This window comes from Pan paniscus, chromosome 10 (genome assembly GCF_029289425.2).
Source record: "Pan paniscus chromosome 10, NHGRI_mPanPan1-v2.0_pri, whole genome shotgun sequence".
NCBI classification, from domain to species: Eukaryota; Metazoa; Chordata; class Mammalia; order Primates; family Hominidae; genus Pan; species Pan paniscus.
In genome coordinates, this window is record NC_073259.2 from 52,017,892 (window position 1) to 52,045,275 (window position 27,384).

At 38.7% G+C, this 27,384-nt stretch overlaps 1 protein-coding gene across 2 annotated transcripts in view; it reads left to right on the forward strand.

Moving 5' to 3' along the window:
• GXYLT1 (glucoside xylosyltransferase 1) overlaps positions 1 to 27,384 on the forward strand; it is a 77,153-nt gene that overhangs the window by 19,076 nt on the left and 30,693 nt on the right. Inside the window, exons 2-3 of one of the 2 annotated variants that reach the window (XM_034936020.3) lie at positions 9,939 to 10,031; positions 20,621 to 20,792. In XM_034936020.3, coding sequence (XP_034791911.1) covers positions 9,939 to 10,031; positions 20,621 to 20,792 — 265 coding nt within the window. The remainder of the gene's footprint in view (positions 1 to 9,938; positions 10,032 to 20,620; positions 20,793 to 27,384) is intronic. The other variant, XM_034936021.3, reaches the window with a different exon arrangement.

Genomic DNA, 27,384 nt, shown 5'->3' on the forward strand with positions numbered 1-27,384 from the left:
TTGCAAAAACATCTTACATAAAACCAGTGCCCTATACTTTGTATTTTAGGTCACTGAAGGATCATAGTGGTATCTACGTTACATATTTGTGAAGGGTTATCTTGGTTTCTTTGGGCTGCTATAACAAAATACCATCGACTAGAGAGCTTAGAAACTACAGAAATTTATTTCTTACAGTTCTGGAGACTAGAAATCCAAGTCAAGGTACCAGCAGATTCAGTGTCTGATGAGGACCCATTTCCTGGTTCATAGATGGCGCCTTCTCCCTGTGTTCTCACATGGTAGAAGAGGCGAGGCAGTCCCCTTTTATAAGGCCCCCCACTAATCCCATTCATGGGGGCTCTGCTCTCATGACCTAATCACCTACCAAAAGGCCCTACCTCCTAACATCATGTTAGTAATTAGATTTCAACATATGAATTTTGAGGGGACACATTCAGACCATAGCAAATTCTTGGTCCGAACCTGACACATAGTATTTAATAAATACTAGTAATTAATTAATTAAAATGTTCTGTGCTTTTGGAGGAGAAAATTACTTGGTTGATGAAAAAATAATATGTACTTTTGATTTAGAAATCTTTTTTTTTTTTTATTTCTGAGACAAGGTTTCACTCTGTTACCCAAGCTGGAGTACAGTGGCCTGAGATCATGGCTCACTGCAGCCTTGACCTTCTGGGCTCAAGTGATCCTCCCACCTTAGCTTCCTGAGTAGCTGTGACTGCAGGCGTGCACACCACACCTGGCTTTTTTTTTTTTTTGAGACAGAGTCTCGCTCCGTTGCCCAGGCTGGAGTGCAGTGGCATGATCTTGGCTCAGTGCAACCTCCGCCTCCCGGGTTCAAGCAGTTCTCCTGCCTCAGCCTCACAAGTAGCTGGGATTACAGGTGTGTGCCAACTGCCCAGCTTTTTTTGTTTTTTTCTTTTTGTATTTTTTAGTAGAGACGGGGTTTCACCGTGTTGGCCAGCCTGGTTGGTCTTGAACTCCTGACCTCAGGTGATCCACCTGCCTCGGCCTCCCAAAGTGCAGGCATGAGCCACCATACCCTGCCTAGAAAATCTTATTTTAAAGCAGTAAGATCATTATCTATATGCCATACCTATTGGAAGTACTTCCCCTATGTATAAACTTAAATTTTGTTCATAATGTGTGTACTGTATGAGGTTTATGATTTTTGTTTTCAGATTGGCTACTTTTTACTTTATCGTGTTTACCTTTATTACGCATAGGAAAGCTTTCTACCAGTTTTTTTCCCCTCCCTTTTTTAGATTTAAATCAATCCAGCTTTGTGGGGGAGCTGGGGGCTGGTAGAGGAGGTATATTGTGTGATGCTAACTTATTCTTTGAAATGGGTAGATGATTGTTTCAGTGTCATTTATATATAAGCAGTCCTTTTCCTACTTGCCAAGGATTAATGAAATTAGAAATTTAAGAAAAAGAAGATCTTACTTAGAACGAGAAATTAAGTTGTCTAGAAATTATTTATTTGTTTGTTTGTTTATTTATTTATTTGAGACGGAGTCTCTGTCACCCAGACTGGAGCGCAGTGGCACTCTCTCGGCTCACTACAGCCTCCACCTTCCGGGTTCAAGCGATTCTTCTGCCTCAGTCTCCTGAGTAGCTGGGACTACAGGCGCATGCCACCACACCTTGCTGATTTTTTATTTTTAGTAGAGATGGGGTTTCCCCATGTTTGCCAGGCTGGTCCCGAACTCCTGACCTCAGGTGATCTGCCTGTCTCAGACTCCCAAAGTGCTGAGATTACAGGCGTGAGCCACCACGCCCGACTTGGAAACAATTTAGTTGAAAATTAAATAATAGTGATTTGGCAGTATCATGGGAATGGCCTCCTTTAATGTGTCCGTAAGCATCTTTGCTTCTCATGCACAGTCACAGGGAGGGTATACATGCCTTGAAGTTGCATTACTGCTTTGCAGCAGCACTTCATTCATACTGTCAAATATTTATGCTGAATATGCCTAAATTTATCACTGAGTCATTTTTTTTTTTTTCTCAATTTGAGATGGAGTCTCGCTCTGTCACTTAGGCTGGAGTGCAGTGGCATGATCTCGGCTCAAGGCAAGCTCCACCTCCCGGGTTCACGCCATTCTCCTGCCTCAGCCTCCCAAGTAGCTGGGACTACAGGCGCCTGCCACCACGCCCAGATAATTTTTTGTATTTTTGGTAGAGACAGGGTTTCACCGCACCGTGTTAGCCAGGATGGTCTCGATCTCCTGACCTTGTGATCCGCTTTTTTTTTTTTTTTTTTTGAAACAGATGCTCTGTCGCCCAGGCGGGAGTGCAATGACGCGATCTCAGCTCACTTTAACCTCTGCCTCCTGAGTTCAAGCGATTCTCCTGCCTTAGCCTCCCAAGTAGCTGGGAGTACAGGTGCATGCCACCAAGCCTGGCTAATTTTTTGTGTTTTTAGTAGAGACGGGGTTTCACTGTGTTAGCCAGTATGGTCTCGATCTCCTGACTTTGTGATCCTTCTGCCTCGGCCTCCCAAAGTGCTGGGATTACAGGCGTGAGCCACTGCGCCTGGCCTAATTTTTGTATTTTTAGTAGAGATGAGGTTTCACCATGTTGGTCAGGCTCGTCTCGTATCACTGACTCTTTGGTAAGTTTTGCATAGTTTTCACTGAAGCCTCCTATCTTGGACATTTTGAAATGAAAATTACTTTTTCTAGTTTAACTTAAAAGTACAACCAGGCATGGTGGCTCGTACCTGTAATCCTAGCAGGGAGGCAAAGGTGGGTGGATTGCTTGAACCCAGAAGTTCTAGACCAGCCTTGGCAAAACACTCTCTCAACAACAACAAAAATACAAAAAAATTACCTGGGCATAGTGGTGTGCGCCTGTGGTCCCAGCTACTCCAGAGGTTGAGGTGGGAGGATTGCTTGAGCCCAGGAGGTTGAGGCTGCAATGAACCGTGTTCGCACCACTGCACTCCAGCCTGGGCGACTTGTGTGTGTGTGTGTGTGTGTGTGTGTGTGTGTGTGTATGTATGTATGTACGTATGTATGTATGTATAAAAAACCTCCTGTAATTGGTTTTAAGTAAACTTCAAGTTTGACAAATGTTATTATGCCGAGTGTTGTTTTATCACATGTAAATACATGTAACCACCCCCAAAATTAGGATTAGGATACAGAATTGTTTCATCACCGCAAAGGTACCTTGTGCTACCCCTTGGTCAGTTGTAGACAAGCTACCTAGAGCTAGATGCTTTATGCCTTATTAAACTTGAGGATGAGCCATAGTAACATTTTATTTCAGTTTGATCCACAGTGAAAAAGTTCCCTTTTAGGACTTCAGTGCTTTTGAATGTCAGTATGGGTATAGTGAAGACATACCCACCTAACTCATATTAATGCTTTGCCTCATTAAAATTATTTAATAGAGTTACCTCTTTGAATGTTGGATGTTTAATATTTTGCTTTCAACAGTTTTAAGCAACTAATAGCCAGAACCTGGATAACTACCTTTACTTTTCCAGTATTTTCAAACTTTAATTTTTCTTTTTGGCCTAAAAGTGCAAGTGCTGTCTTCAGATGAGTTGCTTTTGCTAATTTATCTTATTGCTTCTAATAAGCCACTGATACGTCATAAGTTCTCAGTGTGAGTTTCTACTCTTTATCTAAATCTCCAAAACCAGTTTTTCAAAATGGGAGAATAGATATTTGGGAGTTAAAAAACTATAAACAAATTACTTCACTCCTTACAGCAATACCTAAGTGTTTTATGATTTTTTAATGGTATGCAGCATATGTATTCACTAGTGCATGTGTTCTTATATTTCCAGTAAAGAAAGAAAAACATCTTTCCTATATACTGTGTGTTTTTTGACATTGAATTATGATCAATAAATTTACCTATAACTTGATTTTTCCTATCCATTTTTGACTGCATTAAACCTTTGTGAAGTAAATCATTACCCCCCAAAGAAACCCTGTATCCAGTAACAGTAACTCCCACCTTGCACTCCTCAGTCCCCCAGTCATGAGCAACCACGAGTCTACTTTCTGTCTGCCTGTTTGGGGCATTTTACATAAAGGAATCACACAGTATGTGGCCTTTTGAATCTGGCTTTCTTTTTGGCATAATATTTCAAGGTTTATCCACTGTAGCGTGTATCACTATATTTCATTCCTTTTTATGGACAAATAATAGTCCATTGTATGGATATACCACATTTTGCTCATTATTTGGTGGACATTTGAGTTCTTTCATACTTTTTGGCTATTATGAATAATGCTGCTCTGAGCATTCATGCACAGTTTTTCTGTGAACATGTTTTCAGTTCTCTTGAGTATATACTGAGAAATTTAATTGGTGAGTCATGGTTGCACAACTCTGAATATACGAAAAACCATTGAATTACACACTTTAAAAGGGAATTATGCTTGTATTATTCTGCTTTGCTTTGTAACAACCCCATACATCTAAACAGTTTACAATAGCAAGCATTTATTTCTTGCACACATTACATGTCTATGGCTATGACTTTGCTTGATATATCTTCTCATCCTGGGATCCAAGCTAAAGGAGCAGTCCATACATTGGATATGCCTGGTCTTGTGGTAGTGGATGAGCAAGAAGCCAGATTGAACAACACAGTCCCATTTGAAGCTTCTACTTTGATGCCACAGTATCATGTCTTTTTATATTATTTTGGCCAAAGCAAGTCACTTGAATAAGGTCAAAGTCAATAAATGATGCAGGGATATATGCCTCCCCTATCAGGCAGGCAAGGCCCATGGTAATGAATAGGGTTGTATAATCCTTTTACAGTTAAATGTGGGGAGTGAATAACTGAACAGTAATACAGTCTACTACACAAATAGAGATTGCCAGTTAAGGAGAAAGAAAGACTAATTGATGCAAGAAGGTCTTTAAGGACTCCTGAGAAGAAGATGGGCAACAAGGGGAAGCATATGGAGTTGGTAATAGGTATGAGACTAGCTAAGGGGAAGACAATTAATTTATATTTCTACTAATCAGCATAGTCATGTCATTAACTGTTCTTCAGTATTCATCTGAGAATGTGAATGAACGGCTCAGTTTCAACTGAAGATTGTGCTGAAAAGGTACGGTGAAAGAAGAAGGTGGAAGTTTGCAGGTATAGGAACATGAATGGATGAACCATATGATGTAGTCTGAGTAGGGAGGGAAATGGGTAAAGCAGGGAGCTTATACTTAGGAAGCATGTGATTGGAGGGCTGAGCGATTTCCACACATGTAATGGGATATAAATAATAAGCCTGGGCAACAAAGCAAGACTTTGTCTGTACAAAAAATTTTTTTAAAATTAGGCTTGGTGGCACATGCTTATAGTCCTAGATACTTGGGGACTGAGGCAGGACGATAGCTTGAGCCCAGGAGATTGAGGCTGTAGTGAGCTGTGTTTGTACCACTGCACTCCACCCTGAGCAACAGAGCAAGACCCTGTCTCAGAAAAAAGAACCATAATTATTAGATCAGAGACTAGTCTGAGATGAGGTATTGGATTGCAGTTTCTGACAGGCCAGGATTTGTCATTTTTTTACTTTTTCTTCTCTCTCTCTCTTTTTTTCTTTTGTCAGAGAGGGTCTCACTCTGTTGCCCAGACCTGGTGTGCATTGGCATGATCACAATTCACTGTAGCCTCAAACTCCTGGGCTCAAACTATCCTCCTAACTCAGCCTCCCGAGTAACTGGGACTACAGGCACACACCACCATGCCTGGCTAATTTTTTTTTTAAATTCTTTGTAGAGATGGGGTTTCGCCATGTTGCCCAGGCTGGTGTTGAACTCCTGGGCTCAAGCGATCCGCCCACCTCGGCCTCCTAAAGTGCTGGGATTACAGGTGTGAGCCACTGTGCCCGGCCAGCATTTGCCATTTTTCACTGAAGGGAAAAGGAGGTAAGAGTTACTGGATTTAAAGAATTGTGTAACCTGGGTGTTGGTTAGGTCTCCCACCTTGCAGTATCTGAAATGACATTCTGTTACTCCCCACTAGACAGTATGATCCATGTCCATTTTACTCACTATTGTGTTGCCAGTGTTTGGCCTGTGTAGGTAGTCATTCAGTAGAAAATTTATTGATTTACCAAATGAATGGTTAAAGGAAAGTAGGATTTGGTACTGAGACGAGGACTGTGAACCGGATGCTAGTTTTCTGTGAGTTGGGGAGGAACCAGTAGGTTGGTAGCTCAGAATGGTGTGGCATTGTGGCTCTTTTACATGGCTAGCAGTTGATGCTGGCTTTTGACTAGGAGCTCAGTGGAGGCTGTTGATCTGCATTCTCTCAAGTGGCTTCTGCATGTGCCTTGGGCTTCTTACAACGTGAAGATCAGGTTCAAAGAGTGTTCCAAGAAATAGGATGTGGAACTCTTAAGGGAAGGGCCTGGACATTGGTACAGTATTATATTCAGTATTCTATTTGTCAAAGCAATCACAGAGCCCACTTAGATTCTGGATAAGGGGAGTTAGATCCTACTTGGTTGGTTGGTTGGTTGGTTTTTGGGACAGAGTCTTTCTCTGTCACCCATGCTGGAGTGCAATGGAATGATCTTGGCTCACTGAAACCTCCGCCTCCTGGGTTCAAGCGATTCTCCTGCCTCAGCCTCCTGAGTAGCTGGGATTATAGGCAACCACCACCACGCCTGACTGATTTTTTTAATTAGAGATGGGGCTTCACCATGTTGGCCAGGCCATTGTCAAACTCCTGACCTCAAGTGATCCGCCTACCTTGGCCTCCCAAAGTGCTGGGATTAGAGGCATGAACCATTGCGTGCAGCGGATCCTACTTATTAATAGAAGTGTCAGATGTGTGATCATCCTTAATCCACCATACTTGGCACCTAGTTTGGTACTAGCAGAAGTGTAGGGCTCTTGGTGTGGCTCAAAGCTTCACAAAATTTAAACTCGTTACTAAGTTGTTCAATATGTTGGTCTTGTTGAATTTAATTCTCATGTCTGTGGCTTCGTCATCTTGCATCAACTTAAAAAAAAAAAAACAAAAACATTGCCCCCAAATACAGTTTAATTGTAATACTGCAAGAGGGTCTTTTGAGTTAGAAGCTCCCTGGTGGATATTTCCTGAGAACAGGGAGTTTGAGGTGTGCTCTCTAGCTCACGTGGGCGTTTTCTTGAGACTAACGAAGATCAAGTAGTTTCAGCAACTTCTGCATGTTGGCAACATACACGTTAACTTTTCTAGTCAAATATTTGTAGGAAGATATTTTTGAAATATGGGGTAGTAAAGATACGAAAATGTTAATAGTGGTGGGTAATTTGTTTCTTAGGCTTTAAAAAATTTTCTAAACGGTACTTAATAAAATGTATTGATTGAAGTATTTGTAGAAACACAAATTTTCAAAATTTAATCATTTTTAAGTTGTAGTAAACAGGATTATCATAAGAGAAATGATCAGTACTGCGATAAAAAAATTTCAAGCTGACTCTAGTTATTCCTTGATACACAATGTTTCTCAATCAGGTCTGATTTTAAGACTTATCTGGGGATATTGGTGAAAAATTCAGCTTTTTAGGCCACTTCTCTGGGGGGTCTTGATTAACTGGGTATGGGATAGGATCCTATATCTGTATTTTTAACAAGTGACCTGAGGACCAGGCAGGTTTGGAAAACAACACATAACTGATTTGTTTTGTAACTTAAAGTACAAGTTGAGGCTGCAAATGGTATTGTTAAATATATATAATTTTAATTAATTTTATAGAAAAATTGAATTTGTTTTTGAGATTTCTATTTCCATTTTTCACTGTTGTAGAGTTTGACAGGGGATATGGAATAACCTGATTAGTTATCGTCTTCGTAGAACAAAGGTACACATTAGGTGTTGATTGTAAATAAATTGTGCATTTGTTGAAATAAAGCTGTGCTATCATCTGTATCTGAAAGACGGAGATCATACCTACCTTAAAACGTTTCTAGTGAGTCTAAATGGGTGTGAAAGTGCTTGAATCTGAAAATAACTCTAAGTGTTAGTTGTTATTACCATCAATGAGTCTGACTGTGTGGTATGAAATCAAAGACTTAAGAAAATACATAGCCATGCCTGAGAGGGTACAAACACAGATTTTCTAATCAAGTCATAAGTTTTACCCATACATACACATTTTCTTCTCTTTCTGGTTCAGCCTTTTAAATGAAGATATGTAGCCTTTTGTGCTATGCTAGAATATGGTGTCCCTTTAGAGGAAAACAAAGTTATAATGTAACTATTTTCTGTTGGTTAAGAAATTCCAACCTTGTTGTTCTTTATGCAGTAGTATACACAATTACTTAGGCAGCATTTTAAAAACCACCAGTCCCAGACCGTTTCTAGAGATTCTGATTTAATAGGTCTTGTGTGGCACCCTCTACTAGGGCTAAGAACCCCTGCCTTAGACTGTTGCCATTTGTGAGAGATGTGATCAGATTTTTGCAAATCAGAAATTTCATAGACCATTTGATATAAGCACAGTAACTCATAATTGAATTCATAATGAGAGAAAACAAAGCTGCATAGTGATGAGATAATGAAGTGACCTGGTTTAGTGACTCACCCTGACTTCATACATACTTTAGTACCCAGTGACTTTTAGACTATTATTTTGAAAAGAAATCACGATGAAAAACAATTTTTTTGTAATATAAGGTGTTTTCTTTTTTCCGTTTTGGCTCCAACATGCAACCTAACAAGAAAGACCAGACTTGATCTTCCATTTTAGCTTGTATAATATGGAACTGAGATAATGTAGATAATGATACTAGGCTGTGAATATCAGCATGATTTTCGGGTTTTTTTGGGGCAGGGAGGGTGGTTAAAAATTTTTTTTGTTTTTGTTTGAGACAGAGTCTCTTTTGCTGTGTTCAGCCAGGCTGGGGTGCAGTAGCACAGTCACAGCTTATTGCAACATCAAACTCCTGGGCTCATGCCATCCTCCCACCTCAGCCTCCTGAGTAGCTGGGACTTAAGGTAAATGCCACCATGTCCAGCTAATTTTTTATTTTTAGAGACAGAGTCTTGTTATGTTGACCAGGCTAATCTTGAACTCCTAGCCTCAAGCAGTCTACCTACCTCAGCCTCCCAAAGTGCTGGGATTATAGATGTGAGCCACTGTGCCTGTCTGTGTATGTGTGTATGCATGTGTGTATATGTATGTATACATACACACAGCAGTGGGGTTGCTGGATCATATGGTAGTTCTATTTTCAGTTTTTTGAGGAATCTCTATACTGTTTTTTTTATAGTGGCTGTAGTAATGTATGTTCCTACCAGCAGTGTATGAGTGTTTCCTTTTCTCTTCATACCTTTGCCAGGATTTGTTTTTTGCCTTTTTGATAATAACCATTTTAACTGGGTGAGATGTTATCTCATTGTGGTTTTAATGTGCATTTCCCTGATGATTAGTGATATTGACCATTTTCATATACATCTTGGCCGTTATGTTTTATTTTTCAGTTTAAAACACCATACAAGTAGTTTGGATTGAGGATTAATTTAAAAGCCATTAAAGATCTTCTTTTCCCTTTCTGCCAGCATTGGTGGCATTTTTATTATGTTTGAGGATAAGCAAATATTTTGTTTGTCCCAAAGGGATTTTGTTCTAGGGGTATATGTGTAGCCTGTGAAGAAAATTTTAGAAGACATATTTGTCTGTGTTATCTGAGGAGGGGATTTTAATATATCAGGAGACTTTCCGACGGAAACACTGTTTCCCAATCTATAGTATAGTCTACCTTCAAGGTTTTAAAGTTCTATTTAAAATAATGGTGCCCTAAGTAAGGGAGAAATCAGTTTTCCAAAATCTTTATCATAGCAATTTGGATTTATAATTTTATGTGCTTTAAAATAGAACAGTAAGTTATCGTGTTACTGAGTAAATTCCTTGTTAGTTCCAAACCAAAATACTCACACAGGACTGTTATTTCTGTCTTACTCTGTTAGGTGTAAAGATTTCTCTCTGTGTTACTGGAATCCCTATTGGATGCTGCCCTCTGATGTTTGTGGAATGAACTGCTTTTGGGAAGCGGCTTTTAGGTAGGCACTTAATATTTAATTGGTAGATCAGTGTAGATAAGGTTAGATAGTTGATAATAAAACCTTTGTAATAGGATGTAAGAATGTTTCTTATGATATTATACAAATAATTTATTTTCTTATTGGGTTTTCTATTTTTCCCATTTTGTAGTTGTTATTGCTATTTTTTAGTACATACTGTGTATAAATGCTTTAAATTTTCTTAGATGTTATTAAGACAAACCACTGTTCTTAAGAGAATTTATGATCTAACTTTTGGTAACAGTTGATAAAGTGATAAACTAGGATAAAAATAGGCTTCTACTGACGTTTACAGATATATCTGTATATATAAAATTTGGCATTTATCTAAATTAAAGCTTGTGTACTATAGTGGATGGGGACAACTGGAGAAGGATTATATTAGTTATTAGTAGAGAGATTGAATACTGGGAATAGGAGGATAAAGATAAGTATTTAATGGAGGAGCAGATGGAGGAGCAGCTCCTGGCTACTTCTTCCTTTAATGTTTATTGACCTTTTAAGTTACTGACTAGTTCGGCTTTATTCACTTCTCTGGATAATGAAGGTATTGGGTACCCTGACCTCTTAGGTCCCTTCCTGCTCTAATCTAGAATGAAAGAAACAGATATTGATAAGAATACCATAAGGCAGTGACTCTCAGACTATCTCCCTGATATAGTGGCAGAGGAGAGTGGGGCAAAGGTTTGAAATGCTCTTCCCAAGAGTAAAATTCCTTAGAAGAGTATCTATTTACTGCGTCTTTATGATTCATTTAAGTAGTCTAGGTTGGGTATGGTGGCTCACGCCTGTAATCTCAGCATTTTGGGAGGCTGAGGCAGGAGTATTGCTTGAGCCCGGGAGTTCAAGACCAGCCTGGGCAACAAAAGCAAGACCCTGTCTCTACAGATTTTTTTTTAAAAATTACCCAGGCATGGTGGCATGCGCTGGCTCAGGTGGGAGGATTGCTTGAGCCGTGGAGGTTGAGGTTGCAGTGAGCTGTGATGACGCCACTGCTCTTCAGCCCAGAGCAAGACCCTGTCTCAAAAAAACAAATAAAATAAATATTAATTCTACTCATTATATTTGCCACACGCTGTGCTAGGTGGTAAGCACTGGACTCTTGGGTCAGGTTAATTGTGGCTCCATCCTTTTGGAGCTTACGTTCTGATGGGAGTTTCACACTAGTAAACCTGAAATTACAATAGAGTGTGACAAGTTGTTGCTATGATGAGTCATCTTAAAGCATCAGGGAAGACTTGGAGGGAGTGACCAGATGATGATCTGGAAATTAGCTAGTTTCAAGGACAGGAGGTGAAGTGTTTGAGATAGGAAGAACTTCATTTTTAAAAACTTAATTAAAAAATTTATTTTTAATTGACAATAATTCTATGTATTTATGGGGCATAAAGCGATGTTTTGGTGTCTGTATATATTGTGGACTGATTATATCAAGCTCATTAACATGTTTATCATCTTACATATTTATCTTTTTTTTGTAATGGGCACATTTAAAACCTATTCTCTTCGCAGTTTTGAAATAAACATAATTATCTGTAGACACCTTGCTGTGCAGTAGATCTTGAGAACTTATTCCTTCTGACTGGAAGTTTGTATTGTATTCTTTGGTCAACATCTTTCCATCACATACTCTCTCCCACCCCTTCACCTCCAGTGCCTGGTAACCACCATTCTCCTCTCTGTAAGAACTGCATTGTAAGTATCTATTAATTGTACATATTTGTAAATTCTTGCATTCTCAATACAGTATGCATCCCATGAAGAACTGGTGGGGAATAGGTTCAAATCAGATAGTTTAGTTATATCCTGTTGCTGTGGAAGAGATTGGGTGATTGAAATTTTAATATGAGCCAAGTAATATTCCAACTTTTAAAAATTAACTTTTAAAGATAATCTAACCTTTCAGTTTGGTTATACTTTTGGATAATTGAAGCTTTGTATGTTTTCATTCTTATGAATATTTGCAAATGAATATAGTATTGACAAGAACCACTTTGCCTTGCCACGTAATTCCACTAGCTTGAAGCAGGGTAAACTTGAAAAGTTCAGCATACTCTGATTTATACAACCCAGACCCTTTTGTAAATTACAGCGTGAGTAATAATAATCTTTCCTCCTTACTGACTGCAGGAGTGTCCCAGGGAAATTTACCTAGTCGGAATCCTGGACTCTCTGCTTACCATTCCTTTTGTTTTGGCTCCTCTAACTCATTTTCCTAATGCTCCCAAGTATTCCGTGGAATAAATTATATGTGGATGGATACATAACGTTGTAAGCCTTGTGCCTGTAACCTAAATTTGAGACTTCAGAAGTTATATGCCTTTCCTCTGTTATACTTTCTACCCGTAATATTGCATCCATTATATCATGCTATTACATTTAAAAAAAGCAAACATTTTGTGTCATATAATTATGTAAAAATTTCTCAAACTTAGTTTCTTATTTAGAACTAAGGATTCCCTCACATTTAATCACCCTATTTCAAATATGCATACAAGCCCAAATGCCATACAACTGCCAAATCATTCTTGCCCTCCATCTCAGTATCTACTTTAATACTGGTAAAGCTTCTTTGGAATCCCCCTTTACTACCACTTTTTATGTCACATTCTCCCTGGCACCAGGGGGCCCTTAGTTGGGTACCTTACTTTTCCAACTTGAATTATTTGTATAACTTTGATCAAATATTATTTGGGTGATCATATTCTCCCAATTAATTTATTATACAGTGAACATAATATAAAAACTAAAATGGCCTCAACTCCTATTACAAGTGTTTTCATCATTCATATACATCATATGCTTTTACGTAGTTGTGATTCTGGTGTAGACTAATCTTGAATTTTTTTTTTTTTTTTCTTGAGACAGGGTTTCACTGTCTCCCAGGCTGGAGTGCAGTGGCATGATCTTGGCTCACTGCAACCGCTGCCTCCTGGGCTCAAGCGATTCTCCTCCCTCAGTCTCCTGAGCTGGGACTACAGGCATCTGCCACTGCGCCCAGCTGTTTTTGTAGAGAGGGGGTTTCACCATGTTGCTCAGGCTGTTCTCAAACTCCTGAGCTCAGGTGATCTGGCCGCCTCGGCCTCCCAAAATACTGGAATTACAGGCATGAGCCACCGCCCCCGGCCTAATCTTGAATCCTGAGCTTAAAATTTTAATACTTTTCAGTGTAGTATGGTCTTCATATTTCTCATGTCAATGGCAACACACTATTCCATTGCCTCTCAAAGTGCTGGAATTACAGACATGAGCCACTGTGCCTGGCTTTATTCTTTAAAACAAAATCAAAAATCCCTGCAACAGTTTGTTTTCAATCCTCTCTTTCCCTTCATCAGCAAGCTTCTTTTGAGTACCTACCTACTGGCTGGAGGGGTGTGGCTCACGCCTGTAATCCCAGCACTTTAGGAGGCCAAGGCGTGCCATTCGCCTGAGGTCAGGAGTTCGAGAACCAGCCTGGCCAACATGGTGAAACCCCGTCTCAACTAAAAATACAAAAATTAGCCAGACATGGTGGCGCGCAACTTTAGTTCAAGCTACTTGGGAGACTGAGGCACGAGAATCGCTTGAACCCGGGAGGGAGAGGTTGCAGTGAACCAATATCACACCGCTGCACTCCAGCCTGAGTGACAGAGTGAGACTCTGTCTCAAAAAAAAAAAAAAAGTTCCTACTGGTTTTGCTTCTGGGTTTTGTTTGGTTTGTTTGTTTTTTTGAGATAGTCTCACTTTGTCACCCAGGCTGGCGTGCAGTAGCACCACCAGGGCTCACTGCTGCCTGGACCTCCTGGGCTCAAGTGATCCTCCTGCCTGAGTCCTCTAAGTAGCTGGGACTACAGGTGCATGCCACCATACCCGAATAATTTTTTTTTTTTAATATTAGTGAAGACAAGGTCTCGCTGTCTCGCTATGTTGCCCAGGCTGGTCATGAACAACTGAGCTCAAGTGATCCTGCTGCCTTGGCTTCCCAAAGTGCTGGGATTACAGGCATGAGCTACTGTGCTCAGCCTTGGTTTTACTTCTTTTAATAAAAAGAACTTCACACCTCAGCTATCTGCCACCTGACTCTTACTGTCATCACCCCACCTCTGAATTATTGTTCTGGGGCTTAATTTTATTTCTCTTACCCATTTGACACTGTTTACTACTTCCTTTTTCTGTCAGCTCTGTTAGCCTCTGGCTTTTGAGACCAGACCAGTTACTCAGCTCTTTGATCTCTCTCCTCCTGGACTCCTCTAACGCTGCTTTCTAAATGATCTGCATTTCTTAGGACTCTGCTCTTTTCTCTCCCCATTCCCTGAATAGTCACAGGATAATTTGTTTAACTGATAGCTCCAATTCAGAGTTCTTTTCTGAGAGCCAGACCTGTATTTCTAGTTGCATATTGGTCATTTTTACCTTTCTGATTCAAATGCCTCAGAGACTCATGTTCAAACCTGAACTCATGCTCTAGCTCCTCAGACTTTCCTTCATCTGTGTTTTGTATCATGTTTACAACGGACTTTCTCCACATGTCAGTCTACATTAACTCTTCTTGTCTCCTTTCACACTGTTGCTCCTGGCTGCTTGCTTCCTTCCTTCTCCCTTAACTGTTGTACTCATCATTTCCCAAACAATTATAGTCTCCTCTCACTGCTCACTTCATCTCCCTTCTCTGTCTCCTCTTGGTTATTGTATTTACCGCATTTGTTGTGATTGTGAATCTTCATCCACTTCTAGACCGTTAACTCTGCAGGCTGATACCATATGGTGTTATCATTTAAGTCTCATGCCTAGCAAGGTGTTTGGCAACCAGTGAGAAACAAATGATTAACAGGATCATTTGTCTGGGAAGCTTTCCCCAATACCAGGTTAGATGTTTGCGTTGTGAGCCTCTTTAGCAATCTCAGTTTTTTTCTATTAAAACAATTACCATGCTTTCTTATTCTTTTAAAAATCAGTCTTTTCACAACAGGCTACAAATTGTATAAGGTGAAGATTGTGGCTTTCTTGCCTACCCCAGTGCCCATATGAAAGGAGTTCAAATATTTTTTAAAAAGAATGAATTATATCACTAAATTGTGTTTTAAAAATTATATGGCTGTAAGCCTGCACCAGCATTGTGTGAGTGTACTTGGGGTCATCATAACCTTAGCATTATTGGGAATTATAATTTTATCACTTATTAAAATGATAGCTTTTTGTTGATTATTTGTTGAATGTATTTCCACATTTATTTAGCTTTTTTCTTTTGTTCTGTATATCATCTATTTGATATTGATAGTTATCTATTGAATTTTTAATGTTTATTTTATGAACTCTTAGAATAATATGTTCGGTTTTGCCATTGATTGCAAATAAGTTTCTAATTTGTTTTTTTATTTTACTTTCATTATACAAACTCTAAATTTTAGAATTATCAAAATACCAAAAATATTTTGTTTTAATGTACTGATTTTTATATGACTTTAGTTTTTAAAAAAATCAGTTCTTTAAAATATTGAATCTTCTTTATGGTGGGAATTGATTTTAGATTTGTGAATTCTGTGGTCATAGGTGAATTTAATATTAGCTGTATTATTTTGAGTAGTTCATACCAGTTTTAAGAGATATATTTTCACTGGTTATTTAAAATTATATTTTAGAAGTTAATACTTATATTTCATGTTGGATTTTTAGATTTTTTTAATGCTTTATATAAAAATCCTAGCTTTTTTTTTTAAGTATTTTGTTTTGAAAGTGTTTTATATGTAACTCATGAAAGTAATTTTGCCTGGTATGATAATTTAGCACAACTCTTTTTTTTTTCTTTCTTTCTTTTAGTCCATTATGTGTTGCTGGGAACAACTCTTTTAATAGTAAGAGAAAAAGGTGTTGTTTTTCTTTTTAAGCACAACAGGTTAAGCAAAAAAGCTTTGCATTTTGTTCAACTGCAAGTTTTTAAAGATAGCTTCATGGCAGTTCTTTTTTAGTTTTAGTAGATGGTTATTTGAAATTTAATTGTTTAATTTGACTTTATATACTTCAATGGTAGTTTGTAGTCTAATTATGTATCTTTTTAAATAGGGAATACTAATTTAATAATAGGCTATAAGAACACACTGGAGATCATACTGTGAAATAAAACAAAATCAAAAAAGTTATTATGATTCCTTTATAGCAGAAATTTACTTAAAATAAGAAGTCAATTCTTAAGACTTAGAAATTTATTAACAGTATTTGCATCTAAATTTGTTATGTAAAGCATTCTTTTTTTATGATAAACCCCTACCTCCTAAATTTTTACTTTGATAAATTTCAAATATGCAAAGGTTACAAGAATAGTACAGTAAGCATACCATACATTTTTTACCTAGATATTTATTATTAACATTTTACCACTTTTCTTTTTCTGCCAAACCATTTGAGAGACAGCAGGCATTAGGACACACCCCTAAATACATAGATTCAGCATGTATCTCCTAAGAACAGGGCCATACTTTAATACAGCCATAATTGTCACTTTAAGTTATTTAACACTGTTTATAGAATATATATTCCTATTCCTATTTTCTTATTTTCCTGTTAATGTCCTTTGTATCTTTTCCTCCCCATTCAGGACCCAGTCAAGGACCATACATTGCATTCAACTCAGGTTGAGTTAGTCTCCTTTATTCTAGAACTGTTCCCCAGCCTTTTTTGGGGTGAAAAGGGGTGCTGTTATTGGTATCTTTTGTGATATTTTTGTTTTTGTTTTGCAGAATGTCCCTTAATTTTGATTTGCTGACTGTCTACTTATTGTTAGATTCAGGATTTTTGGCAGGATTACTGCATGGGATATTGTGTTCTTCTTTGGGCATGCTATCAGGAGACATTTGATGCCTTAAGTTTTAATATTATTAAGTTTGATCACATGGTTAAGGTGATGTTCTTGCATTTCTACACTGTAACAGTGCTTTTATCTCCTTTATAATATATGGGGGAAATACTTTGTTAGTACGTAGTTTTAGCATCCACTGATTATTTTTGTCCAGATTATCTGTTACAATGGTGATTGCAAAATAGTGAATTTTATAATTCTCTCATTTCTTCTGCATTTATTGGTTGGTATTCATCTTTAAAAAAAGAAGAGTTCCCTCTCCTTACCCCTTTATTTAATATCATTTTTTGACTGATGCGTTCACTTTTTATTTATTTTTTTGAAAGAGTCTCGCTCTGTTGCCCAGACTGTAGTGCAATGGCATGATCCCAGCTCACTGTAACCTCTGCCTCCTGGGTTCATGCAATTCTCCTGTCTCAGCCTCTCGAATAGCTGGGACTACAGGTGTGTGCCACCATGCCCGGCTAATTATTGTATTTTTAATAGAGACGGGGTTTCGCCATGTTGGCCAGCCTGGTCTCAAACTCTTGACCTCAAATGATTCACCCACCTCGGCCTCCCAAAGTGCTGGGATTACAGGTGTGAGCCACCGTGCCCGGCCAGGGTTCACTTTGTAAATTTAATACACTATCATTCATTACTGTCATACTTTTCATACTCAGGTTATGCCAGCTTTAACCATGGGAACCCTCAGATATTATCTTTGAATCATCTGACGAATTTCTTCTAATCGTATATCTGTAGAAAAATAGGCTTGACTTTAAAATCTCCTCTTCTATTACATTTCTTTAAATCCAGATGGACTTTTCTTTTGTTCATATTGTGACCAAAAGAAAGATTTTTGTAGACCCTGGCAAGATTCCGCCATTCAATTGGGGCCAACATTATTTGAATGACTGCTTCCATGTAACTGCTTAGAAGGTTTTAGTTATCACTTCCTATCATATAGAAGCTTACTTTAGGTTTTTTTCCAGTTGCAATTGATTTTCCTGTCTTTTGGGTCTAGGGGTAGGGTGGTTGTCAGAGACATCTTTTAACCGTGTTTTTTGTGGTCAGTTTAGGAGTTGAGCCTGTACTGTATATAATACTTTCACTAAAAAGGATCCCAAATAGAAGAGGAAATGTGATGTAGTTGACAGTACTCCTGTAGAAATTGGTGAAAGGAGTGCTGGCAGTGTGACCAAAACAATCCTTGCTGAAATACCTGGGAGGAGTTCCTGAGACTGATTTTTAGAGGGATTTTTTTTTTTCCTTGAGAAACATTTGGGTATATTATTATTTAAGACATCGCCCAGCACCCAGGCTGGAGTGCAGTGTGGCATGCTCACAGCTCACTGCAACGTCGGACTCCTGGACTCGAGCAACCCTCCTACCTCAGCCTTTAAGTAGCTAGGAGTACAGGCGTGCATCACCACACCCAGCTAGTTTTTTTGTGTGTGTGGATACTGGGTCTCGCTGTGTTACCCAGGTTGGTCTCAAACTCTGGGCCTCAAGCGGTCCCCTCAACTTGGCCTCCCAAAGTACTGGAATTACAGGTGTTAGCCACCATGCCCGGCCTTGAGGCTAATGTTTCTTTAGGTTTAATATACTTCTTGTCTGTGTATATAGCTGATGCTCTACAAAACAGCATATGACTATTATGCCTTACTTTTAAAATCTTCTCTTGGCCTTTGACTTTGGGGCAAGATCTAGCTATGGGCCAGTAAAGCAATCCGAGCCTGTTATTGATTCTTAAATCATGATGCTGTAATGAGAAGTAGGATCTGGAGGCAGTTACTGGAAAGATGAGGTAATTTAGAATTCTCTAAAAATTGTCATGTCTTGATTGCCTAGTTTTTAACTTGTCATTGTGGCTTCCACTGTTTTTGAGATGAACTGGATTCATGTCCCCTCTTTATAGACGTAGAAAGAGTAGAAAGTCTCCCCTCCATCATTAGTTTCAGTGTTATGAACTGATGGGCTCAGCACAAAAGAGGGCAAAGGACAGAGGGTACAAACAAGGGAAGAGACATTGCTTCTTTCTAATTACAGTCAACAGAAAATAATAGAGAGCTTTAAAAAGACCCAAACTGGCCAGGTGCGCTGGCTCATGCCTGTAATCCCAGCACTTTGGGAGGCTGAGGTGGGAGGATCCCTTGAGGCCAGGAGTTCGAGACTAGCCTGGGCAACATAGTGAGACCCCATCTCTACAAAAAATAAAAAAAAAGATTAGTTGGACATGGTGGTCGCACATCTGTGGTCCCAGCTGCTTGGGAGGCTGAGATGGGAAGATGGCTTGAGCCTGGGAGTTTGAGGCTGCAGTGAGCTATGAATGCACCACTGTACTCCATCATGGGTGATAGAGTGAGACCCTGTCTCTAAAAAGAAGGAAAAAAAGTAAAAAGACCGAAGCTAATGCTAACACCAGACGTGAAAGAAGTGGCACAGCAGAAGCAAGAGGTATTAAAGGTTACTTAAGCCTGTTGGTATCCACTGCTGCACTGTGTTAGAAGTAGATTCTAAAGACATACTAGTGTTTGACTAGCATGTTTTAGACCATCTTAGAAGTGTTTACATCTTCCTAGATATTTGGTAAATGGGAATGAATGTGTGTTATTAATGTGAAGGACATTTTTTCTTGTAGTCAGCATGGTTTAAGATTGAATGTAATACTGAAATATTTATGGATGAAATTATGACTGGGTTTGCTTTACAGTGAACTGTTGGTTGGTGAGAGGTGGTATGGGGAGAGGTTTCATATGAAGTAAGAATGTTTTTAAGGGTTTTTTTTTTAATAACAATGTTTTTAAAAAATTGAATGAAAGACCTTCAAATCCATCTTTCTCAATGGGTTCCTTGAGAGAGTTAAGCTCTGATTTCCTAAGGCATCTAATGTGAGTAATGAATTAATTTATTTACTGGCAGCCACAATGGTGCTAGTTATGTATTCTTGGGAGAATTGAGAAAGTAGTCATTTTTTGTGTGTTCTGTAGTTTGAAAGGAGGAAAATTGGTGAGAAGAGCTGGTTGAGAGTGTGGAAATATGTGATTGATTCAACATTTTTAAAATGTTTTGTAATTTGATGTTTGCCCTTTTCTTATTTTTTAAATAAATACATTATTTTTTTCGAGACAGGATCTTGCTCTGTCTGGAGTAAAGTGGCACAATTACAGCTCACTGCAGCTTCTATCTTCTGGGCTCAAAATATCCTCCCATGTCAGCCTCCTGAGTAGCTGGGGCTACAGGTGCATGCCACCACTCCTGGCTAATTTTTGTATTTTTTGTAGGGATGGGATCTCGGTATGTTGCCTAGGCTGGTCTTGAACTCCTGGACTGAAGTGACCCTGCTGCCTTGGTCTCTCAAAGCTCTGGGATTACAGACTTGGCCTAGTTTGTTTTATAAATAAAAATTTTGAACTTCAGTTTTTCTTTCTTTCTTTTTTTTTTTCCTTCCCTCCCTCCCTTTCCCTTTGCCTTTCCCTTTCTCTTTCTTCTCTTTCTGTCCTTTCTTTCTTCTCTGTCTTTCACAGGGTCTGGCTCTGTTGCCCAGGCTGGAGTATAGTGATGCAGTCATAGCTTACTGCAGCATTGAACTCTTGGTTTCAAGTGATCCTCCTGCCTTAGCTTCCCGTGTAGCTGGGACTGCAGGCATGAGTCACAACATCTGGCCTTGAGCTTCACTTTTTGAGCATGATGAAAGTACACGTTGTAAACATATACTAAAACTGTTGAAAAATGTGGTTTTCTTTCCTATTAGGTATAGTCTGAAAATACAGCCTGTTGAGAAAATGCATCTAGCTGTAGTTGCCTGTGGTGAAAGACTGGAAGAAACTATGACCATGTTGAAGTCAGCTATCATTTTCAGCATCAAACCTCTTCAATTCCATATTTTTGCTGAAGATCAGCTACATCATAGCTTTAAAGGCAGAGTAAGTATTTGAGACATAGTCAAGGTTGTAGAGTTGAATATTTAATAATATACTATAATAGAATGTTGTTGTAATAGTCTGTTCACATTGCTAGAAATAACTACCTGAGACTTGGTAATTTATAAAGAAAAGTTTAATTGACTCAGTTCAGCATTGCTGGAGAGGCCTCAGGAAACTTAGAATCATGGCAGAAGGCAAAGGGGGAAGTAAGGCATGTCTTACATGGCAGCAGAAGAGAGAGAAAGAGAAAGAAGACCACACTTTTAAACCATCAGACCTCTTGAGAACTGATGGTTATCACAAGAACAGTGAGGGGGAAACGGCCCCCATGATCGAGTCATCTCCCACTAGGTCCCTCCCTTGACACGTGGGAATTACAATTTGAGATGAGATTTGAGTGGCAACACAGAGCCAAACCATATCAGTTGTTTTATTTCTTAATTGCACAAAAATATTTATTCTGTAACACTGCCCTTGTAAGTGGGGAGTGCTCCTTGAACCACTTCCATCTGAGTCCAGATCTAACGTGAAAGAGGAAGGTTCATTTTTGAACAGCAGTGGGCTACTTAAAAGTAAGTTCTTTGTCAAAAATGGAGGTTTTATTTTAGTGACTCTAGTTCCAGGATGTTTAATCATAGGACTAAGAAATCCTATGATTTATTTTGTCTGTATCCTTTCCTTGGGAGTGCCTTAATCAGAGCTTATATAAAGGTTTTAATCCTGTTTTGAGAGGAGAGAATTCTTGATTAATAATATGGCGGGAAGTGGCTTCTGGTTCTGATAAGAAAGTTATTTATTTTGGTTTTGTATTAGTTAAAATCAATTTGGCAGCAGTGGCAGAAAACCCAAAATAACAGTGGCTTAAACAGGATTGAAGTTTATTTCTCTCTCCCATAAAAGTAGGTAGTCTGGATTATATGGCAATTGTTTATCTTCAGATACTCTGGCTTCGTCTTACTGTGGCTGAGCCATCTTTAACATGAGGCTTCTGCTTCATGGTCCATGATGACTACTCAGACTCCAACCATTGCACCCATATTCTATTCAGAGAGGGAGTGAAGAAGGGCAGTATCCTTAAGGGTACTTTCTAGAAGTCATTGTGACATTTCTGCCAGTATCCCATTGGTATGAATGTAGTCATATGACCATGCCTAGCTGTTACAGTGGAATATATACTCTTTAATCAGGTCAGCCTTGTAACTTCCTTAACAACAACAACAACAAAATATTATTGTACAATAAGAGAACAGATAGAGGCAGAAGAACATATAAGAAAAAGAAAACTCACCTGAAATCTCACTACCTTTTGTTCTGAGATGGTGGTAAAGGTGATGCTAATGATCATTCATATTTTCTCTTTCCTCCCTCTCTATTGTCTGTTTACATCTATCCACTTAATTAAGCTTTTAAATTCATTTGGATTTTTATGCTTGGTCTATGTAAAAAATATATTTGATGTTTTTTCAGGTTAAATCTGTTCATTTTGCATGTCAAGTGCAAAAATACTAATTATGAGCTCAGATCTTTTAGTTTTCTGCCAAAAACGTTTATACTTTTTTGGCAGAAAACTAAAAGGTATAAAAGTTTTCTTACTGTTTTAAGTGGTATATGAAAGTACACCTTCTTACTTACTGTTTAAAAATATTTTTAGTATCTGTATTTTTGTTAGATAATTTTATGATCTTGATCTCTTTACCTGGATTTTTTTTTTAATTTTATTATTATTATACTTTAAGTTTTAGGGTACATGTGCATGATGTGCAGGTTTGTTACATATGTATACATGTGCCATTCTGGTATGCTGCACCCATTAACTCGTCATTTAGCATTAGGTATGTCTCCTAATGCTATCCCTCCCCACTCCCCCAACTCCACAACAGTCCCCGATGTGTGATGTTCCCCTTCCTGTGTCCATGTGTTCTCATTGTTCAATTCCCACCTATGAGTGAGAACACGCGGTGTTTGGTTTTTTGTCCTTGCGATAGTTTGCTGAGAATGATGGTTTCCAGCTTCATTCATGTCCCTACAAAGGACATGAACTCATCATTTTTTATGGCTGCATAGTATTCCATGGTGTATATATGCCACATTTTCTTAATCCAGTCTATCATTGTTGGACATTTAGGTTGGTTCCAAGTCTTTGCTATTGTGAATAGTGCCACAATAAACATACATGTGCATGTGTCTTTATAGCAGCAAGATTTATAATCCTTTGGGTATATACCCAGTAATGGGATGGCTGGGTCAAATGGTATTTCTAGTTCTAGATCCCTGAGGAATCACCACAATGACTTCCACAATGGTTGAACTAGTTTACAGACCCACCAACAGTGTAAAAGTGTTCCTGTTTCTCCACATCCTTTCCAGCGCCTGTTGTTTCCTGACTTTTTAATGATTGCCATTCTAACTGGTGTGAGATGGTATCTCATTGTGGTTTTGATTTGCATTTCTCTGATGGCCAGTGATGGTGAGCATTTTTTCATGTGTTTTTTGTCTGCATAAATGTCTTCTTTTGAGAAGTGTCTGTTCATATCCTTCGCCCACTTGTTGATGGGGTTGTTTTTTTCTTGTAAATTTGTTTTGAGTTCATTGTAGATTCTGGATATTAGCCCTTTGTCAGATGAGTAGCTTGCAAAAATTTTCTCCCATTCTGTAGGTTGCCTGTTCACTCTGATGGTAGTTTTTTTTTGCTGTGCAGAAGCTCTTTAGTTTAATTAGATCCCATTTGTCAATTTTGTCTTTTGTTGCCATTGCTTTTGGTGTTTTAGACATGAAGTCCTTGCCCATGCCTATGTCCTGAATGGTAATGTCTAGGTTTTCTTCTAGGGTTTTTATGGTTTTAGGTCTAACATGTAAGTCTTTAATCCATCTTGAATTAATTTTTGTATAAGGTGTAAGGAAGGGATCCAGTTTCAGCTTTCTACATATGGCTAGCCAGTTTTCCCAGCACCATTTATTAAATAGGGAATCCTTTCCCCATTGCTTGTTTTTCTCACGTTTGTCAAAGATCAGATAGTTATAGATATGCGGCATTATTTCTGAGGGCTCTGTTCTGTTCCATTGATCTATATCTCTGTTTTGGTACCAGTACCATGCTGTTTTGGTTATTGTAGCCTTGTAGTATAGTTTGAAGTCAGGTAGCATGATGCCTCCAGCTTTGTTCTTTTGGCTTAGGATTGACTTGGCGACGCAGGCTCTTTTTTGGTTCCATATGAACTTTAAAGTAGTTTTTCCAATTCTGTGAAGAAAGTCATTGGTAGCTCGATGGGGATGGCATTGAATCTATAAATTACCTTGGGCAGTATGGCCATTTTCATGATATTGATTCTTCCTACCCATGAGCATGGAATGTTCTTCCATTTGTTTGTATCCTCTTTTATTTCATTGAGCAGTGGTTTGTAGTTCTCCTTGAAGAGGTCCTTCACATCCCTTGTAAGTTGGATTCCTAGGTATTTTATTCTCTTTGAAGCAATTGTGAATGAGAGTTCACTCATGATTTGGCTCTCTGTTTGTCTGTTAGTGGTGTATAAGAATGCTTGTGATTTTTGCACATTGATTTTGTATCCTGAGAATTTGCTGAAGTTGCTTATCAGCTTGAGGAGATTTTGGGCTGAGACAATGGGGTTTTCTAGATATACAATCATGTCATCTGCAAACAGGGACAATTTGACTTCCTCTTTTCCTAATTGAATGCCCTTTATTTCCTTCTCCTGCCTGATTGCCCTGGCCAGAACATCCAACACTATGTTGAAGAGGAGTGGTGAGAGAGGGCATCCCTGTCTTGTGCCAGGTTTCAAAGGGAATGCTTCCAGTTTTTGCCCATTCAGTATGATATTGGCTGTGGGTTTGTCATAGATAGCTCTTATTATTTTGAGATACGTCCCATCAATACCTAATTTATTGAGAGTTTTTAGCATGAAGCGTTGTTGAATTTTGTCAAAAGCCTTTTCTGCATCTATTGAGATAATCATGTGGTTTTTGTCTTTGGTTCTGTTTATATGCTGGATTACGTTTATTGATTTCCATATGTTGAACCAGCCTTGCATTCCAGGGATGAAGCCCACTTGATCATGGTGGATAAGCTTTTTGATGTGCTGCTGGATTCAGTTTGCCAGTATTTTATTGAGGATTTTTGCATCGATGTTCATCAAGGATATTGGTCTAAAATTCTCTTTTTTGGTTGTGTCTCTGCCAGGCTTTGGTATCATGATGATGATAAATAAAATGAGTTACGGAGGATTCCTTCTTTTTCTATTGATTGGAATAGTTTCAGAAGGAATGGTACCAGCTCCTCTTTGTACCTCTGGTAGAATTTGGCTGTGAATCCATCTGGTCCTGGACTTTTTTTGGTTGGTAAGCTATTGATTATTGCCTCAATTTCAGAGCCTGTTGTTGGTCTATTCAGAAATTCAACTTCTTCCTGGTTTAGTCTTGGGAGGATGTATGTGTCGAGGAATTTATCCATTTCTTCTAGATCTTCTAGTTTATTTGCGTAGAGGTCTTTATAGTATTCTCTGATGGTAGTTTGTATTTCTGTGGGATCGGTGGTGATATCCCCTTTGTCATGTTTTATTGCGTGTATTTGATTCTTCTCTCTTTTCTTCTTTGTTAGTCTTGCTAGTGGTCTATCAATTTTGTTGATCTTTTCAGAAAACCAGCTCCTGGATTCATTAATCTTTTGAAGTGTTTTTTGTGTCTCTATTTCCTTCAGTTCTGTTCTGATCTTTGTTATTTCTTGCCTTCTGCTAGGTTTTGAATGTCTTTGCTCTTGCTTTTCTAGCTCTTTTAATTGTGATGTTAAGGTGTCAATTTTAGATCTTTCCTGCTTTCTCTTGTGGGCATTTAGTGGTATAAATTTCCCTCTACACACTGCTTTGAATGTGTCCGTCCCAGAGATTCTGGTATGTTGTGTCTTTGTTCTCGTTGGTTTCAAAGAACATGTTTATTTCTGCCTTCATTTCATTATTTACCTAGTAGTCATTCCGGAGCAGGTTGTTCAGTTTCCATGTAGTTGAGTGGTTTTGAGTGAGTTTCTTAATCCTGAGTTCTAGTTTGATTGCACTGTGGTCTGAGAGACAGTTTGTTATAATTTCTGTTCTTTTACATTTGCTGAGGAATGCTTTACTTCCAACTATGTGGTCAATTTTGGAATAGGTGTGGTGTGGTGCTGAAAAAAATGTATATTCTGTTGATTTGGGGTGGAGAGTTCTGTAGATGTCTATTAGGTCCGCTTGGTGCAGAACTGAGTTCAATTCCTGGGTATCCTTGTTAACTTTCTGTCTCGTTGATCTGTCCAATGTTGACAGTGGGGTGTTAAAGTCTCCCATTATTATTGTGTGGAAGTCTAAGTCTCTTTGTAGGTCACTAAGGACTTGCTTTATGAATCTGGGTGCTCCTGTATTGGGTGCATATATATTTAGGATAGTTAGCTCTTCTTGTTGAATTGATCCATTTACCATTATGTAATGGCCTTCTTTGTCTCTTTTGATCTTTGTTGGTTTAAAGTCTTGTTTTATCACAGACTAGGATTGCAACCCCTGCCTTTTTTTGTTTTCCATTTGCTTGGTGGATCTTTCTCCATCCCTTTATTTTGAGCCTATGTGTGTCTCTGCATGTGAGATGGGTTTCCTGAATACAGCACACTGATGGGTCTTGACTCTTTATCCAATTTGCCAGTCTGTGTCTTTTAATTGGGGCATTTAGCCCATTTACATTTAAGGTTAATATTGTTATTTGTGAGTCTGATCCTGTCATTATGATGTTAGCTGGTTATTTTGCTCGTTAGTTGATGTAGTTTCTTCCTAGCCTTGATGGTCTTTACATTTTGGCATGATTTTGCAGTGGCTGGTACCGGTTGTTCCTTTCCATGTTTAGTGCTTCCTTCAGGAGCTCTTTTAGGGCAGGCCTGGTGGTGACAAAATCTCTCAGCATTTGCTTGTCTGTAAAGTATTTTATTTCTCCTTCAGTTATGAAGCTTAGTTTGGCTGGATATGAAATTCCGGGTTGAAAATTCTTTTCTTTAATAATGTTGAATGTTGGTCCCCACTCTCTTCTGGCTTGTAGAGTTTCTGCCGAGAGATCCGCCCTTAGTCTGATGGGCTTCCCTTTGTGGGTAACCCGACCTTTCTCTCTGGCTGCCCTTCCTTCATTTCAACTTTGGTGAATCTGACAATTCTGTGTCTTGGAGTTGCTCTTCTCGAGGAGTATCTTTGTGGCATTCTCTGTATTTCCTGAATCTGAATGTTGGCCTGCCTTGCTAGATTGGGGAAGTTCTCCTGGATAATATCCTGCAGAGTGTTTTCCAACTTGGTTCCATTCTCTCCGTCACTTTCAGGTACACCAATCAGACGTAGATTTGGTCTTTTCACATAGTCCCATATTTCTTGGAGGCTGTGTTCGTTTCTTTTTTATCTTTTTTCTCTAAACTTCTCTTCTCGCTTCATTTCATTCGTTTCGTCTTCCATCACTGATACCCTTTCTTCCAGTTGGTCGCATCGGCTACTGAGGCTTCTGCATTTGTCACATAGCTCTCATGCCTTGGTTTTCAGCTCCATCAGGTCCTTTAAGGACTTCTCTGCATTGGTTATTCTGT